We start from the raw sequence: 15,194 nt of genomic DNA on the forward strand, positions 1-15,194 counted from the left end.
ACTAAAATATTCAGTGTTGAATAATGGTTTTGAATATCATCATTTATCCTGGAACAACTGTGTTGCTATTTACGCTGATGGTGCAAAATCAATTCTGGTGCCTTAGCATGAAACAAAACAGTGGTGCCAAACTGTACAGAGCTCATTGTATTATTCATCATCTCATGTTCAGATACATGTGTGCATATACAAGGTTAGTGTAAGCATCTCCTTGATAAAGCAATAAAAATTATTCATTTTACTAAATCTTGACCCTTGAGTAGATTTCTGTTTAATATGCTGTGACAAAATAGAAAATACACATAAAACCAAAGTATAATGGTTGTCTAGAGAAAAATCACTTGCGTAATTGAGTTGTGAGCTGTACTAGCTGCTTTTTAATGTAACGCCAATTTTACTTAAAAGAATGTTAGATAGATAAATTATAGTTACTTGAATTTGGGTATTTGATAGCCAGGGAATTAAAGGAAACTGCCACTTCAAGGTAAAGATCTGAAAACATATATATATACATTTTTTTTTTCTTGTCTTTTTGCCATTTCTTGGACCGCTCCCGAGGCATACAGAGATTCCCAGGTCAGGGGTCCAATCAGAGCTGTAGCCACTGACCTACGCCAGAGCCACAGCAACATGGGATCCGAGCCGCGTCTGCAACCTGCACCACAGCTCACGGCAACGCCGGATCCTCAACCCACTGAGCAAGGCCAGGGATTGAACCACAATCTCATGGTTCCTAGCTGGATTCGTTAACCACTGCGCCATGACGGGAACTCCTGAAAATATTTTTGATAGTAATAAAAATTAGAACCTCCAAGCACACTAGAATTTTGAAAAACTTGTATCTGCTACCATGAACTTAACAGCTTCCTAATATTTAACGACTTTTCAGATAATATTTGTGGTGTTATTAAAGAATTTGATTTTTTAAAAATATTGTATAATAACGTGTCAACATTTGAAAGATCTGCACAACTCAGTGAACCAATTTTTTCCAAATGACCAATGTGTAATGTTACACAATCATGCATGGGTAAGAGATCTGTTCAAAGTGCAAGATAAACAACTGGATTTTAATGTTTCAGAGTGATAAAAGTTCTTAGACTTGGCTTCTATACTGCAACTATCCTTTAAGAAACTATCTCTTATTGAATTTTGGTGTAGCATCAAAGAAGAATACCCACAATTATCTGAAAATGCTTTAAAAACATTCCTTATTCAACTACATATCTGTGTGAGGTCAGATTTTCTTCATATATTTCAACCGAAAGGAAATGATTACTGCATAAGCACACATGAGAATCCAGCTGGCTTCTATTAAGCCAGATATTAAAAAGATTCATAAAAATATAAAACCATGCCACTCTTCTTACTAATGTTTCTTTGTATTTTGGAAAATATAAAAGAGTTATGAAACCAAAATGTTTGAGAACTAATGCTCTACATCAGTCTAAGGATCTCACTATTACTCAGTTGAGTCTGAGGTCTGATTTTTCAGGCAAAAGAGGAGCCTGCAAATAAGAGTCAAGCATATAAAAGATGAGTGGATAAATATCTGGTCAGATAAATGTCTGCCTGCAAAACTCTGAGTTGGATTTTTTTTTTTCATTCCAAAGCCAAGGAAAAATTATTTTTTAACTATATGTATCATTCTCTTTATACTGCTTGTACCTCCACCAGAACAAATTTCCAAAGTTACCAATTCAAAACAATTTAAGAGGAAGAATGCAACTAGTCCCTTTAAGGAACTTCAAAGTAAACATCTTGACACCCCCCTCCAAGGCAGACTCATGCTTAACAGAATAAAAGTTATTGAATTTCTAGTTAATAACAAATGGAATAAGAAAGAAAAAAGCTATAAAACTCAAAGGGAAAAACTGAAGCCTCTTTATGCTCTGTGATATATTTTAGTTTTAAGATTTATTTCTAGTCATATTATAACCAGATACAGATGACTTTAAATAAATTATTCAAACTACAGGTTATGGGAGATTTAACAATTTAAGCTGACAAGCCTTTCTTAAATACTTTACATATACAAAATAAACACTATGGGAGTTCCCGTTGTGGCGCAGTGGTTAACGAATCCCACTAGGAACCATGAGGTTGCGGGTTCGGTCCCTGCCCTTGCTCAGTGGGTTAACGATCCGGCGTTGCCGTGAGCTGTGGTGTAAGTTGCAGACGCGGCTCGGATCCCGCGTTGCTGTGGCTCTGGCGTAGGCCGGTGGCTACAGCTCCAATTCGACCCCTGGCCTGGGAACCTCCATATGCCGCGGGAGCGGCCCAAGAAATAGCAACAACAACAACAACAAAAGACAAAAAAAAAAATAAAATAAAAAATAAAAAAAATAAAATAAACACTATGCAAGTGATAAAATACTAACATCATCCCATCCTCCTAAGACATCATAGACATACGTTATAGATGGGTTTCTATACACATGGAGATTATTCATTCTGTGACTTAATTCTAGAGCTTAAAATGATGACACAGCCTGTTTAGAATCCTAATTGAAAAAAAAATAATTTTCTCTATCTATGTATTACAAGGCTCAGTGTTTTAACTCTGAAACACAAAAAATATCTTAATGGGTATATAGCTCCCTCATGCAAAATGGTCCCTATTCTTTTAAAAATGCATTCATTTATTACAATGCTATATTAGTTTTAAGTGTACAACACAGTGATTCAATATTTTTATAGATTATACTCCATTTAAAGCTATTAGAAAATTATTGGTTATATTCCCCATGCTATATAAAATGCATTTAAATTCACTAATCTTCAAAGATTGATTTCTACATTTACCATGAGACACATATGGCCTTGATAAAAGTAGTTGAGAAGGTGGTCTATCACAAATTGTCACGTTTTGGTGACGGTACATAAGCTAATTTAGAATATGGTATTGAACTGACAGATTTGGTATCCAGCTTGTTCATTCATTCATTTACCCATTCAATATTTACTGAATACCTGCTATATACCTGGTACTATTCTGAATACTAGGGATAGTATGATGACTAAAATAGAAAAGGTTCTTGGAGTTTCCATTGCAGCTCAGTGGTAATGAACCTGACTAGAATCCATGAGGATGTGGGTTCGATCCCTGGCCTTGCTCAGTGAGTTAAGGATCCATCATTTCCATGAGCTGTGATGTTGCCGTGGCTGCGGCGTAGGCTGGAAGCTGCAGCTCCAATTCGATCCCTAACCTGGGCACTTCCATATGCCATGGTATAGCCCTAAAAAAAACCAAAAACAAACAAACAAACAAAGATAGAAGTGGTTCTTGCCCTGAGGATGCTTAAGGCCTGGCAAGGGAAACAGACAGTAAGCAAACAATTGCATAATTATTTAGTTAGAAATATACCATTCTCTCAGTCTCAGCTAATCATCTAACCTGCTGGCTTCCAGTGTAGTTCCTATTCTAGGCACTGGAAAACTCAAGGCCTACCTATGATAGGCTCTTTATGGATTAGCAACAATGCCTTGAAATAAATACCACATACCTATTATAACTGTAGAAATTTTCAAGAAAATCCTACTAAGTGTCAGTGCTCAGATTTGCTATGGTGTCAAAGTTAAACAAATCAGTGTTTATGGAGGAGGGGAGAGATGCACACAAGCATTTCAGACCTTACCCCGAGTCATATAAATCATCAGCTTTTCTTAACTATAACAATTGCTTCCTCCGTAATTAAGTTTTGTGACATCGTTAAAAAGCTTGCACCAAATTTTGCATAGACATAAAATGATTTAATAGTCTACATTGCTAGTTTTCTGACTTTATGAGGAAAAACTCCAAGACCATCTCCGCGTAAATTAAATTAGAAATACTTCTATCAGCTTTGTCAACATTTATCCTTATTAAAAACCAGCTTTTTTAAAAAATTGTAATCGTTATTTTCCCAAAACATTTTACTGTACAGCATGGTGACCCAGTTACACATACATGTATACATTCTTTTTTCTCACATTCTCATGCTCAGTCATAAGTGACTAAACATACTTCCCACTGCTACACAGCAGGATCTCATTGCTAATCCATTCCAAAGGCAATAGTTTGCATCTATTAACCCCAAGTTCCCAATCCATCCCACTCCCTCCCCCTCCCCCTAAAATCAGGTTCTTATTTAAGATTTAGAAGACTTTTGATGTCTCAAGGAATGCTTTAAATATTTTATTTTTTAGAAATCTGGTTTTAATTCTACATTCTTTTTTTTTTGGTAGTCCTACTGCAAATAAACAAACAAAAATTTTTCTTTAACTTTCTCCATGCTCTGCTTTAAATAGAAAAACATTAATATAGATGAGGAACACTGACTTATTTATTCTCCTTTAAAATATGTCAAAAATAATATATGAACTCCATTCTTAAATTCTTATGTACATAAATTAACCACAGTAGTCCCTCTTTACTTTATACTTTACCTATTTATATCTCTCCTATCCTTAAATACACACACACCCCCCTTAGTTCTCTTCCTTTTACCTATACCCAGGCTATCTCCACTTCCCGTCAACACCAAATGTACCAAACCTACCAGTTATTACCTTCACAATCTCTCTTAACAGCCTCTAAATTTGGGTTCTGTTCTGATCACTCTACTAAAACTATAATTGCAAGTTACCAATGATTTCCATGTTTATACAGGCCAAATGGACTTTCCTCATTTCTCATTCTCAATGAGCTCTGTAATACCCGATACTTGCTGACCACCTCCTTTTTAAATTCTTCTTCCTTGACTTATTTAAAAAAACAAACAAAATAAAACAAACAACAACCTAAGTCACTCTGCCTGTGACTTCTTATTTTTTATTAATTAAAAAAAAACTTTTTTTTTTTTTTCTTGGCTTTTTGTCTTTTCTAGGGCCGCACTAGCGGCACATGGAGGTTCCCAGCCCAGGGGTCTAATCGGAGCTGTAGCCACCAGCCTACGCCACAGCCACTGCAATGCTGGATCTGAGCCGCGTCTTCGACCTACACCACAGCTCACGGCAACGCTGGATCCTTAACCCACTGAGAGAGGCCAGGGATCAAACCCGCAACCTCATGGTTCCTAGTCGGATTCATTAACCACCGAGCCATGATGGGAACTCCTTTATTTTTATTTATATATTTTTTTGTTTTTTTAAGGCAGTACCCGCTAGGGGTCGAATGGGAGCTGTACCTGCTGGCCTACACCATGACCACAGCAATGCCAGATCCGAGCCACGTGTGCAACCTATACCACAGCTCATGGCAACACAGTATCCTTAACCCATGTCCTCATAGATCCTAGTCAGGTTCATTACTGCTGAGCCATGACAGGAAATCCCTGTCGTGACTTCTATTTTTAAATAAACAAGTTGATTTTTTTCCCCTTCATCTGTAGTATACTATTCCAATTTTCCTTCTATATCTCTAATCATTTCCTCTGTGTTTCCCAGGTAGCTCTTGATTTTCCTAAACTATTACTCTAAGTAGCATGGATCTAGGTTTTCCACAGGGTTTTCTCTTTGGTCTTATTCTCTTTGGAAAATAAACCTAAAGCAACTCAAACTATGTTCTGAACAGACTGATCGATAGAATTAAATTCCAAGTTGAATATTCTGAAAGATAAGGCATTTGAATATAAAAGTTCTAGAAAGGCAATACAGGGAAGTGGCCAGAAACATAGACTCTGGAGCCAGTGTTTCTAAGGTAAATTCTGGCTCAGTAACTTTCAAACTATGTCACATTGAACAAATTAATTAACCTCTCTGTGCCTCGGGCTCCTTATTTATAAAATGAGAACAACTGTACCTACCTCATAGGGATATTATAAGGACTAAAGAGTGGCACAGTATAAGCACTTTTAAATGATTATAAATAAATTATTAAGGCCACCAACTATTAAAAACATCAAACTCATTAATTTATAAACCTACCTTATAACTTGACATTTTGTTTTTGTTATGATTGTTTTTCAAAACACTTAAAGTATACTAACTCCAATAAACTGAATCACTCTAGTTAACTCTAAAGAGTTTTAACATAATACTATAGATTTCTAAGAGGACAGTGTTCACACAGAAACGTATACACTCATTTAACTACACACCCAATAGAAGAATTCTATAGATTTCTAGAGTCAAAAGGAAATGTATATTTGCTCTAACTTTATCATTTTATAGACAAGGAAACTGAAGACAGGAGGAGAGACAAGTGATTTGTCCAAAGTCACATTTTAAGTAGCAGAACTGGGGCTAGAATGCAGGTCACTAAAGCCTCCACCTATGAATTATTTTAAAAACATTTTTCCAGATATATTCATGATGTGAAGAAATATTTTTTTCTTAGAATGCAGTTTTGCTTTCAGGAAACGCTTTGTTCCCTTATTATGAAAAATCTGAAATTTGATAAGAAGGAAATCAGCAAAACTTTAAACTATCGATTTTTAAATCCTACCTAAGAATCAGGGTAACTTTAAAAGTCTTTCTTTAGAAAGCATTCTACTCTATAACTAAAGGTCTAGCCACATCAAAGTAGACTATATGTTTTTAAATTATTCATTGTTATTCAGATTACAAAAGTAGGAGTTCCTGTTGTGGCCCAGTGGAAACTAATCTGACTAGCATCCATGAGGACACAGGTTCGATCCCTGGCCTTCCTCAGTGGGTTAAAGGCTCTGGCAGCGATGACGTGAGCTGTGGTGTAGGTCACAGACGTTGCTTGGATCTGGTGTTGCTGTGGCTGTGGTGTAGGTCAGCGGCTATACCTCCGATTAGACCCCTAGCCTGGGAACCTCCATATGCCGTGGGTGCAGCCCTAAAAAGACAAAAACAAAAACAAAAAAAGATACAAGTAAACAGCAGTTTGATCCCTAACATTTAGTTAGGATGTGCTCTGCATAGTTTGCAGTGCATTGCAATAGACCTTGTAGAAAGACAAAATAGAATGAATAGATTTTATCCTTGGCCCAAAGAAAAAATACACCTAAAAAGGGAGTTAGGGGGGAGTTCCCGTCGTGGCGCAGTGGTTAACGAATCCCACTAGGAACCATGAGGTTGCGGGTTCCGTCCCTGCCCTTGCTCAGTGGGTTAACGATCCGGCGTTGCCGTGAGCTGTGGTGTAGGTTGCAGACGCGGCTCAGATCCCGCGTTGCTGTGGCTCTGGCGTAGGCCGGTGGCTACAGCTCCAATTCGACCCCTGGCCTGGGAACCTCCATATGCCGCGGGAGCGGCCCAAGAAATAGCAACAACAACAACAACAAAAAGACAAAAGACAAAAAAAAAAAAAAAAAAAGGGGGAGTTAAACAAATGCCTATGAAAAACACATTATAAAGTAAAGACTATTAAACACAACACACAAATAACGAATGGTTGGAAAATTATCCTGACTCAGATGTACTAGCCCACCATCCTAAGAATTTTGAAGACTTCAAATTATTCATGAGTTATAAGTTACTCTGTCCATGGCTATTCCACTTACAAGTCTAGTTATAGAGACTGTTGGACAATCATTTTCAAACAGAAAACAAATTAGTTTGCAATGAAAAAGCCCAAATAACAGAAATTTTTTTAATGTTAGCTAGGAATCTGTTAGAGAGCCAAGGAACAAATGACTAAATCCTCTAAAACCACACAACAGTAACTCATATTTAACAAGGAGCTTGAGATCAAAAGTTTCTGATCTCAAGAATCTGGCATGCCATAGCAGAATCCATAATAAAATGCATTTACACATGTACAAAACCCACCTTTCTCTACATGAAGTTCTAGAGTACCAATCATTAAAACAGTGTCTATTTTGGCTAAAGTACTTCCTTTTTAAGACACAGCAAACATTTTTTTTTTTCCCTCAATTGCTTTCAAAAGAAACCAGACACTCTCAAAGCCTATTTATTCTATTCCCTTGGTTTGAAATCTAAAGCTATGCTATAGTCTTTCAGACCATTAAGTTATTCCTTACTATTATGAAAGTGTATTAATAAAGCACTTAATCTATGATTAGGTAATTAATTAACAAACAAAAAATTTTAAGTGTTGCACAGTAACTCCAGCAAAACTGTCCAGCAGGTTTGGCAACAAAACATGGTTGGCTTTGGAGGAATAGTAATTTTGCTACTTAAATATTCTGCAACATATCTAAGACGCAACAGCCTAAGAAAAAAAAATCATTGTATTAAATTAGAACACCTCAATGATTGCCCTGGTTCTACTGCTTACCATTTCTTGTGTCCTTAGACAAACTACTTCTCTTTGCCTCAATTTTTTCATCTGTAAAATAGGACTAGGAATACTTACTTTATTATGTGTAAGGAACTAATGAAATTACATACATGAAAGGGGTTTGTGAACTATAATGGCCATAAATACTAAAGGTATACTTGTATATAAATGAAAGAGAAAATAGATATATAATGTTACTGATGTAATCATGAAGTAAACTCAGGTTAAGTGAATCCTCAGATAACCCTGCTCTATTTTTTATAACGTTCTTTATACTGAATTAGAGTATATTTCAGGGTAAGCTAAAAATTATTCAGAAAAAGCCCTCTAAAAGTTTTTTTAAGCCTTGCTCTTCTAAAATAAGTTTTTTTAATGTAAGCGTCTTTCCAAACTCATTTATTCACATTTTTTTTTTCCAGCCAGAGAAAGAATTTGGCTAAAAGGCCATGAAAGCAGAGATAAGAAAATGGCCAAACTCCCAGATCCATGTGTATGCTCAAGTTGTGAAGTCCCAAAACAAAAGGAGCTGTATTCTTTTTGAAGCAGACTTTGTAATTTCCTTTGATTACTAAGGAAATTCCTCTTGCCTCTGAAGAGTTTATATAAAATCATATACTAAACGAAAATTTCCAAGAAATAAATAATATGCATTAAGAAAATATGCCATTCTTCTAAGCATGTGTTGGGTATTAATCTCGGCACTAATTTATAAAATAGCATTGCTATTCTGTGAAATTCTCTTTTATGGCCTTATCTGAGAATAAACCTTTGGCAAACATTTTGAACCAATAATATCACCAATCAATCTTTCTGCACTAATTAGAGTCTTTTCTATCCTCTGTCCAAAGTTTCAAGTTTCTGGCTCATGCTGCTTGAATCTGTAGATACTAGACACTGTCCCTTCTCCACAAAAGAAAGCAGTGAGATCTAACAACTATCTACTCCAGAATGTTCCTGCCAAATATTAAAAAAACAAGGATGCAAGTACCCCAAAGTTCTACCTACTGACTATTAAACATTCAGAGTCAAACATTTCACCAAGGTGACTTCTTTAGCTCTAAAGCTTAGATTCACAGACAAGCACAACACTGATGCATCTGTGGCTGATACAATCATAAATGAACAAAGATAGGTCATTGCTAACGGAACTTTCTGCTGGAATTCAGTACTTTTTAAAACAGTAAAATAGATTTAAGTTTCTTTAAGCAAAACAGATGTAAATATACACTTTAAATGATTATGGAAAACAATAACCTTCCATCATTTGACTTTCTTAGTGAACCACACCTAAAATTGTTCAGTTTAATAAGCACTGAGTGGCTAGCATTGTGCCGAGCACCAGGAATGGCAATAAAAAAAGCACATGACACTTCCTGCCTTTAAAGTGCTTATGATATAGATGAGAAGACAAGCCTTTTAGAACAATTAGGGACCAATACAAGAAAGAATTCTTTTTAAAGCAGGGTTGTATAGTATAAAAACAGTTTATCAAGTTCTAAGGGCCCATTACAATCATTTTCTCAGAAGAGTGGCCCCAGTCATTCCTTTTGCATAAAGTTGCTGGCTTACAAAAAAAACCAGAACACATTTAGTGAAATCAACCCTTTTTCCCTGGTCATAAATGAATGGCCCACAGATCATGAGCCAAGGTTATCACAGCGATTCTACATAAGAAATGGTAAAAATAAACATATATAATCAGACCCTCTTTCTGTTTGGGGAGTCTGAATGAGCAATGTGTGAAAATGACTGAAGTGGAACTACTTGAACTGCTGTTGAGTCAGGAATGACAACAAACTGCTATTCTAATTCTCCGTGAGGACCAGTGTACATTCCAGTCTATGAAGCCTAAGCACAGAGGGACTATTTAGCTGCTGGGGTCAGTTTCCTGTGCTTCTTCAATTCCCATGAATCTCACAATAAGACCCTACAACTAAAGGCTATCCTTAGAATCTATGCTATACATACGATACTGCTCTTAATTTTTTTTATAAGAGAGCAAGAAGACGTGAAGTACCCAAATATCATACTATTTCTAGAATGCATTCAATACTCAGGAAGAGAGGGAGAGAGAAACATCTCCTTTTTTTTTTTCCTTTTATGACCATGGCATGCGGCAGTTTGATGTGGGATCTCAGCTTCCAGACCAGGATTGAACCCAGGCTACAGCGGTGAGAGCATGGCATCCTAACCACTAGAGTACCAGGGAATTCCTGAGAGAAACATCTCTGAGGCAGGCATATAGCTATGACTCAGGTTCTCCTTATGTATGCTACATTATATATGTATTTGAACCAAATGAAAAGACAATCTTAAATGTCTGCTTTTGATTTGAGGGACGGGTACTGAAAATGGAAAACATAAAACAAATAAAAAGTGTTTCAAAAGTAGGCATCCAATTCATTTGAAAGAGAAATATTAGGTAAGAATGGAGATAATACAGTAAAATGACATTCATAGCCATCTGAATCAAAGAGAACCTGTCCTTAATGAGACATTACCCTGGGAAGACAAAAAAATTCCTTTCCGTAGTTATCAGGGGATAAGATAGCAGCATCGGAGGATAGTATTTCAATGTTTATTGGAGTTATAAAGTAAATATAATTTTCCTACCTTTCTTCTCAATGTGTTCTTTTCTCCCCCCTTTGGAATCACTTTCTTATCCTATTTTACTTGAGCTTTCCTGATTATCTTTAGCTGTCCCATGCTCCTGAATTCATTTCGTTACATTCTTTAATGCACCGCCTCCTTCCCTACACTATAGAAAGCATTGAGAAAAATAAACATTTAACTTAACTGGATTTTTTCTTATCAATGTATCAGTTATATCACACTCAAAGTGACTTGGAAGTTTGAGAAAAAGTTATTTCCAACCACCCCCCAACTCCAAATCAAACTAAAACACGTCAAAGAAAGGAAGACAAAACACTTATAGGAAAAAAAGTTATGAATACCTCGAAGAAAACAGGAGAGCAAAGCAGGTTATTATACAGGAGGCAGAAACAGAAAGGAAAGTCAAAAGAACAGTAGAGGTCTGAACTTCTGTCAGGACTACTGAGATCATAAGCATTCTTTCTTGCTGACCTTTAACAGGAACTCAGTAGTTATCAAAGAGCGAGTCTGCTTTGGAGAAAATCATTTCAGCAGCTCCACTACAGACTAAAGGGAACAGAAGTGTGGGGTTTAAGGGAGTGGAAGTTTTGGAGAGAGTTGGTTTATTACATAATAGTATACATGGCTACATCTATTTTCAAATTTTTTTTGTGCCACACCCACAGCACATAGAAGTTCCTGAGGAAATGAAACTGGCAATGCCAGACCCTTAATCTACTGTGCCACAAAGGAACTTCCAAACATCTATTTTTTAGATATTGAAGTATTTTGTTAAATACGTGTTCAATTATAAAAATAAAACAGTATGGCTTGCTTATTGGCTCTGTTAAGTCTGGCTTATACTAAGCAAAACCTTGGGACATCAGAATTCCTGTATTTCTTAATTTCTAATGCAATAACACAGTATCAATTATAATAATTTCTGTCAATGAAATTAAGAACCTAAGTGGGAGAGAAAGCCTACATCCTTCCACACAAGAAATGACGCCACTTGCCTTTTTGATGAAACTATTAGAATATTGTATGCTGAAAAACAGATAAGAAAACTAAGCATGAAATCATTACTTCTTTCATTTTCATTTTAGTAAGAACAAAAGAACAACCCAGGATTTAAGAATCAAATTCTTGGCCAATGACATAGTTTGAAGTCATATGATAAAATTAACTTTCTTATCCCTACTGTTAAAACGAGAGAAAAAAGTAAAAAAAGGATACTGTCTCTAACTACTGTTATCTAAGTAAGTTCAGGCTTATCTTTACCTTGATATAAAACACTAAGATATGATAAATCAGTTTCAGGAAATGAAAACCTCAAATAGAATGTGAGAGAGACCTAACAGTTTTCTTTTTTTCCTCGTTACTGCCACACCTGCAGCATATGGACGTTCCCAGGCTAGGGGTCAAATCAGAGCTGCAACTGCCCACCTATGCCACAGCCACAGTAACCCTGGATACTTAATCCACTGAGCTAGGCAAGGGATAGAACCTGCAACCTCATGGACACTAGATCGGGTTCTTAACTCACTGAGCAACAACAGGAACTCCTTAACAATTTTCTTAAATATGAGACTGTTTCTTCTAGAACATTTGGGGGGGGAGTGATAAATTATTTTCTAATAGCACTTTTCACAGCAAACTAATGAGAAATAGTTTTTACAAATGCAAGAAATATAATGTGTTTATTTTAAAAAAGAACACCATTCACATCTTCCTTTGTAAAAACATAGTCCCTTCAAGGCTAGGATAATTGTCTTCGTAATAAATACTTATTTTCTCCCCTAGAAAAATGTTACTAGTCATGACATCAATCCGTGGCTTGACTATTGCTACTTTTAATATATACTGTACTGTTTCCATCAAATAAAGAAGTTATCCTGAATCTGAGAAAAAGTATTCAGCTAGTTGAGTGTTAAAAACATCCTTTTGTGATAATTTCTAAAACATATGCTTCAACATCCACCAAGTCTCTTCTTCACAGTACTGAACATCAGGTTTAAAAGTTTACTTCCTCCCCCGACTTTCAACATGAATATGTCAACACTAAGCTAATACTTAGTTCTCACCAGCCAATACAGTTGGATCCTTGCTGAAACCCTGTTCTCAGCTGCCCCCTTGCTGCTGAAAATGAACTTTGAGGCTAGTGCAATATGGAAATACATCAGTTACATCTTAAAAAGTAGGCTGAGCACAGGGAATTTTTGCGAAAAGGCAGAAATAGTGAGATGTCACCAGCATCTCCTAGAATATTTGATTAATAATTAAAAACACAAGAAATGTTTGATTTCCCTTAATTTCCAGGTGTCAAAGTTCTCTGGTCCAAAATCCTAAGCTGCTAGATATTTTATATCTTAAGAAAATAATTAAGTCAACTGAGAAGTTAAGTGATAATGAGTGGTGACAATAACCAGAGAATGAATCATTTATTGTTAGTATATTTCTATCATGTCCCCTCTACATTCTTTAAAAAAAAGAAAAAGAAAAACCTAGGACACAAAATACAAAGGGATTCTAACTCATTCATGTGTTACTACTGGTTTAACATATAGCACTCTAACAGAGATACACCATAACAGATGACAAGCCTATGAAAAATGTATTTATCATCTCAGAGGAAAAGCAGATGGAATGAAAATAAGCTATGCATTTTTCCCCATTTAGTCTAACATTTGTAACTTTCAAAAGTACTCATATAAATATTTACTTTTGCATAAGTGACTGATTATCTAACACATTCTTCACTTAGCAGGAGTAAATGTTTGGTGAAAAGAGGGAGAAACGAAGAATAGAAAAGTCAGGAACATAGATACAAACATTTCATAATTAATATATTAACCAGCCTATGATTCATATTAAACAAAATTTGAGAAGTCTACTTTTCAATAACCAAATGGGAGGACAACCACAAAGCTAAAAAGAAATTTTTATGTTTTATTTCCCCTTTGGTTATAAACAAACAGTATGCCTACAGGGATGACAAAGAGTAAAAATCAACAATCAGTTTATATTTTCTAAATATTGCCTGATATCAAATCCATGTTCCTCTTCATAATGCTGAACAGCTGGAAGTCAAGCATGTATTATAGCATTTAAACTGTTTCACTCATATAATTCATTTTATATTGCTTCATATCACATACCTTTTTATCTTCCACAATATTCAGCACAATGCCTTGTATGTAGCAGGTATTCAAAAACATTTTCTTTTTTCTTCCAAAATGAACTTACCCTTCGAAATGACACAACATAAAATGTGTCTCCCCTTCTGCGGATGGCTTCAAAGAAGTCTTGATAACTTCTGGGTGAAGCATAATACACCTGCAGCTCACTCCCTGAGTTCCTGCTGAAGAAAGAAAGTGGCAAAGTGTTCTTAAACTAATAAATTTCTATGCTTCTCATACTAAGGTGATGTCTCAATTATAAGAATCTCAACTAAAATATTAGCAGCATTTTGGCAGGAATTTTTATAACGACTTTTTGAAAAGCTCAAGGTTAGGACACTATAGCACCCAATTCACCAAAGCTAAAACTCTCATTTCTGAATCAAGACTCTAAAATGTACCGGATAGTCAAGTGCATTGCAAAGCATGTAAAAACAAAAAACATGCCAGAATATAGATTTCTGCCTTGGTCTGCATAATTTGAAAATTTTAGTAACAAAATTTAAGTCTGAGGAAAAGTTATTTTTCACCATTCTGTCAAATCTGTGAAGGCACACTTGCCTATAAGGCTGAATGAAAGGTGAAAAGACCTTAGGATTTAGTAACAAGTAGACCTGGTTCTGAATTCCTGCTCTACTCCTTAACTGGATATTCTTGGGGAAATCAATCTCTGAGCAACCTCAGTTTCCTCATTAATAAAATGAAGATAATGACATAAACTTTGCAAGACTGTCACTGGGGTCAGAGATGTTGGTACCAAGCATGGGTCTTATTCATTAGGAGTCACTCAACAATTGCTAGCCACAGATATTAAAAGTACCATGTCAGTGCCTTGATAAAATAACTAAAACTATAATACCTCAAACCACATCATATCCCAAAAGATATATTCAAATGATATTCATATAGTTCTTAATAATATTTTCAGGGTCTTTTACTGTTTAGCACAATAAGTCAACACCCAAAAGTTAAAGGAGAATTTTAAAATGTTTCATTTTTCTTCCAAAAGAAATCTTATATAAATATTTTTTTCTTATATGTTCTTCTTTCATATCTTCAATAAACTTTATTAACTTGAGAAGGGAAAGACTGACCTAAAAGGAAATTATAAATGAACCATAAGAACTTCCTTTAAAATATTTTCATGTCGGAGTTACCATCATGGTGCAGCAGAAATGAATCTGACTAGGAACCATGATATTGTGGGTTTGATCCCTGGCCTTGCTCAGTGG

General features: G+C 35.7%; 1 protein-coding gene and 1 long non-coding RNA gene across 8 annotated transcripts in view; one reads left to right on the forward strand and one right to left on the reverse strand.

Annotated features, from left to right (window-relative positions):
• The window catches only part of ATF6 (activating transcription factor 6), a 212,709-nt gene that overhangs the window by 115,921 nt on the left and 81,594 nt on the right, over positions 1-15,194 (reverse strand). For 4 of the 7 annotated variants that reach the window (XR_014843958.1, XM_021089516.2, XM_021089513.2 and 1 more), the window contains exon 14: positions 14,030-14,144. Coding sequence is in view for 6 of the 7 variants with exons in the window: in XM_021089516.2 (XP_020945175.1) it covers positions 14,030-14,144 (115 nt within the window). In the remaining variant the exon portion in view is untranslated. The remainder of the gene's footprint in view (positions 1-14,029; positions 14,145-15,194) is intronic. The other 3 variants (XM_085022565.1, XM_021089514.2, XM_085022566.1) reach the window with 1 other exon arrangement.
• The window catches only part of LOC146403933 (uncharacterized), a 47,553-nt gene continuing 36,571 nt past the window's right edge, over positions 4,213-15,194 (forward strand). The window contains exon 1 of the long non-coding RNA XR_014843964.1: positions 4,213-7,094. This is a non-coding gene — a long non-coding RNA (uncharacterized LOC146403933). The remainder of the gene's footprint in view (positions 7,095-15,194) is intronic.

This window comes from Sus scrofa, chromosome 4, assembly GCF_054392235.1.
Source record: "Sus scrofa isolate SSC_HxYL_T2T_F1_AM1 chromosome 4, Sscrofa_HxYL_maternal_Yorkshire_Landrace_v2.0, whole genome shotgun sequence".
NCBI classification, from domain to species: domain Eukaryota; kingdom Metazoa; phylum Chordata; class Mammalia; order Artiodactyla; family Suidae; genus Sus; species Sus scrofa.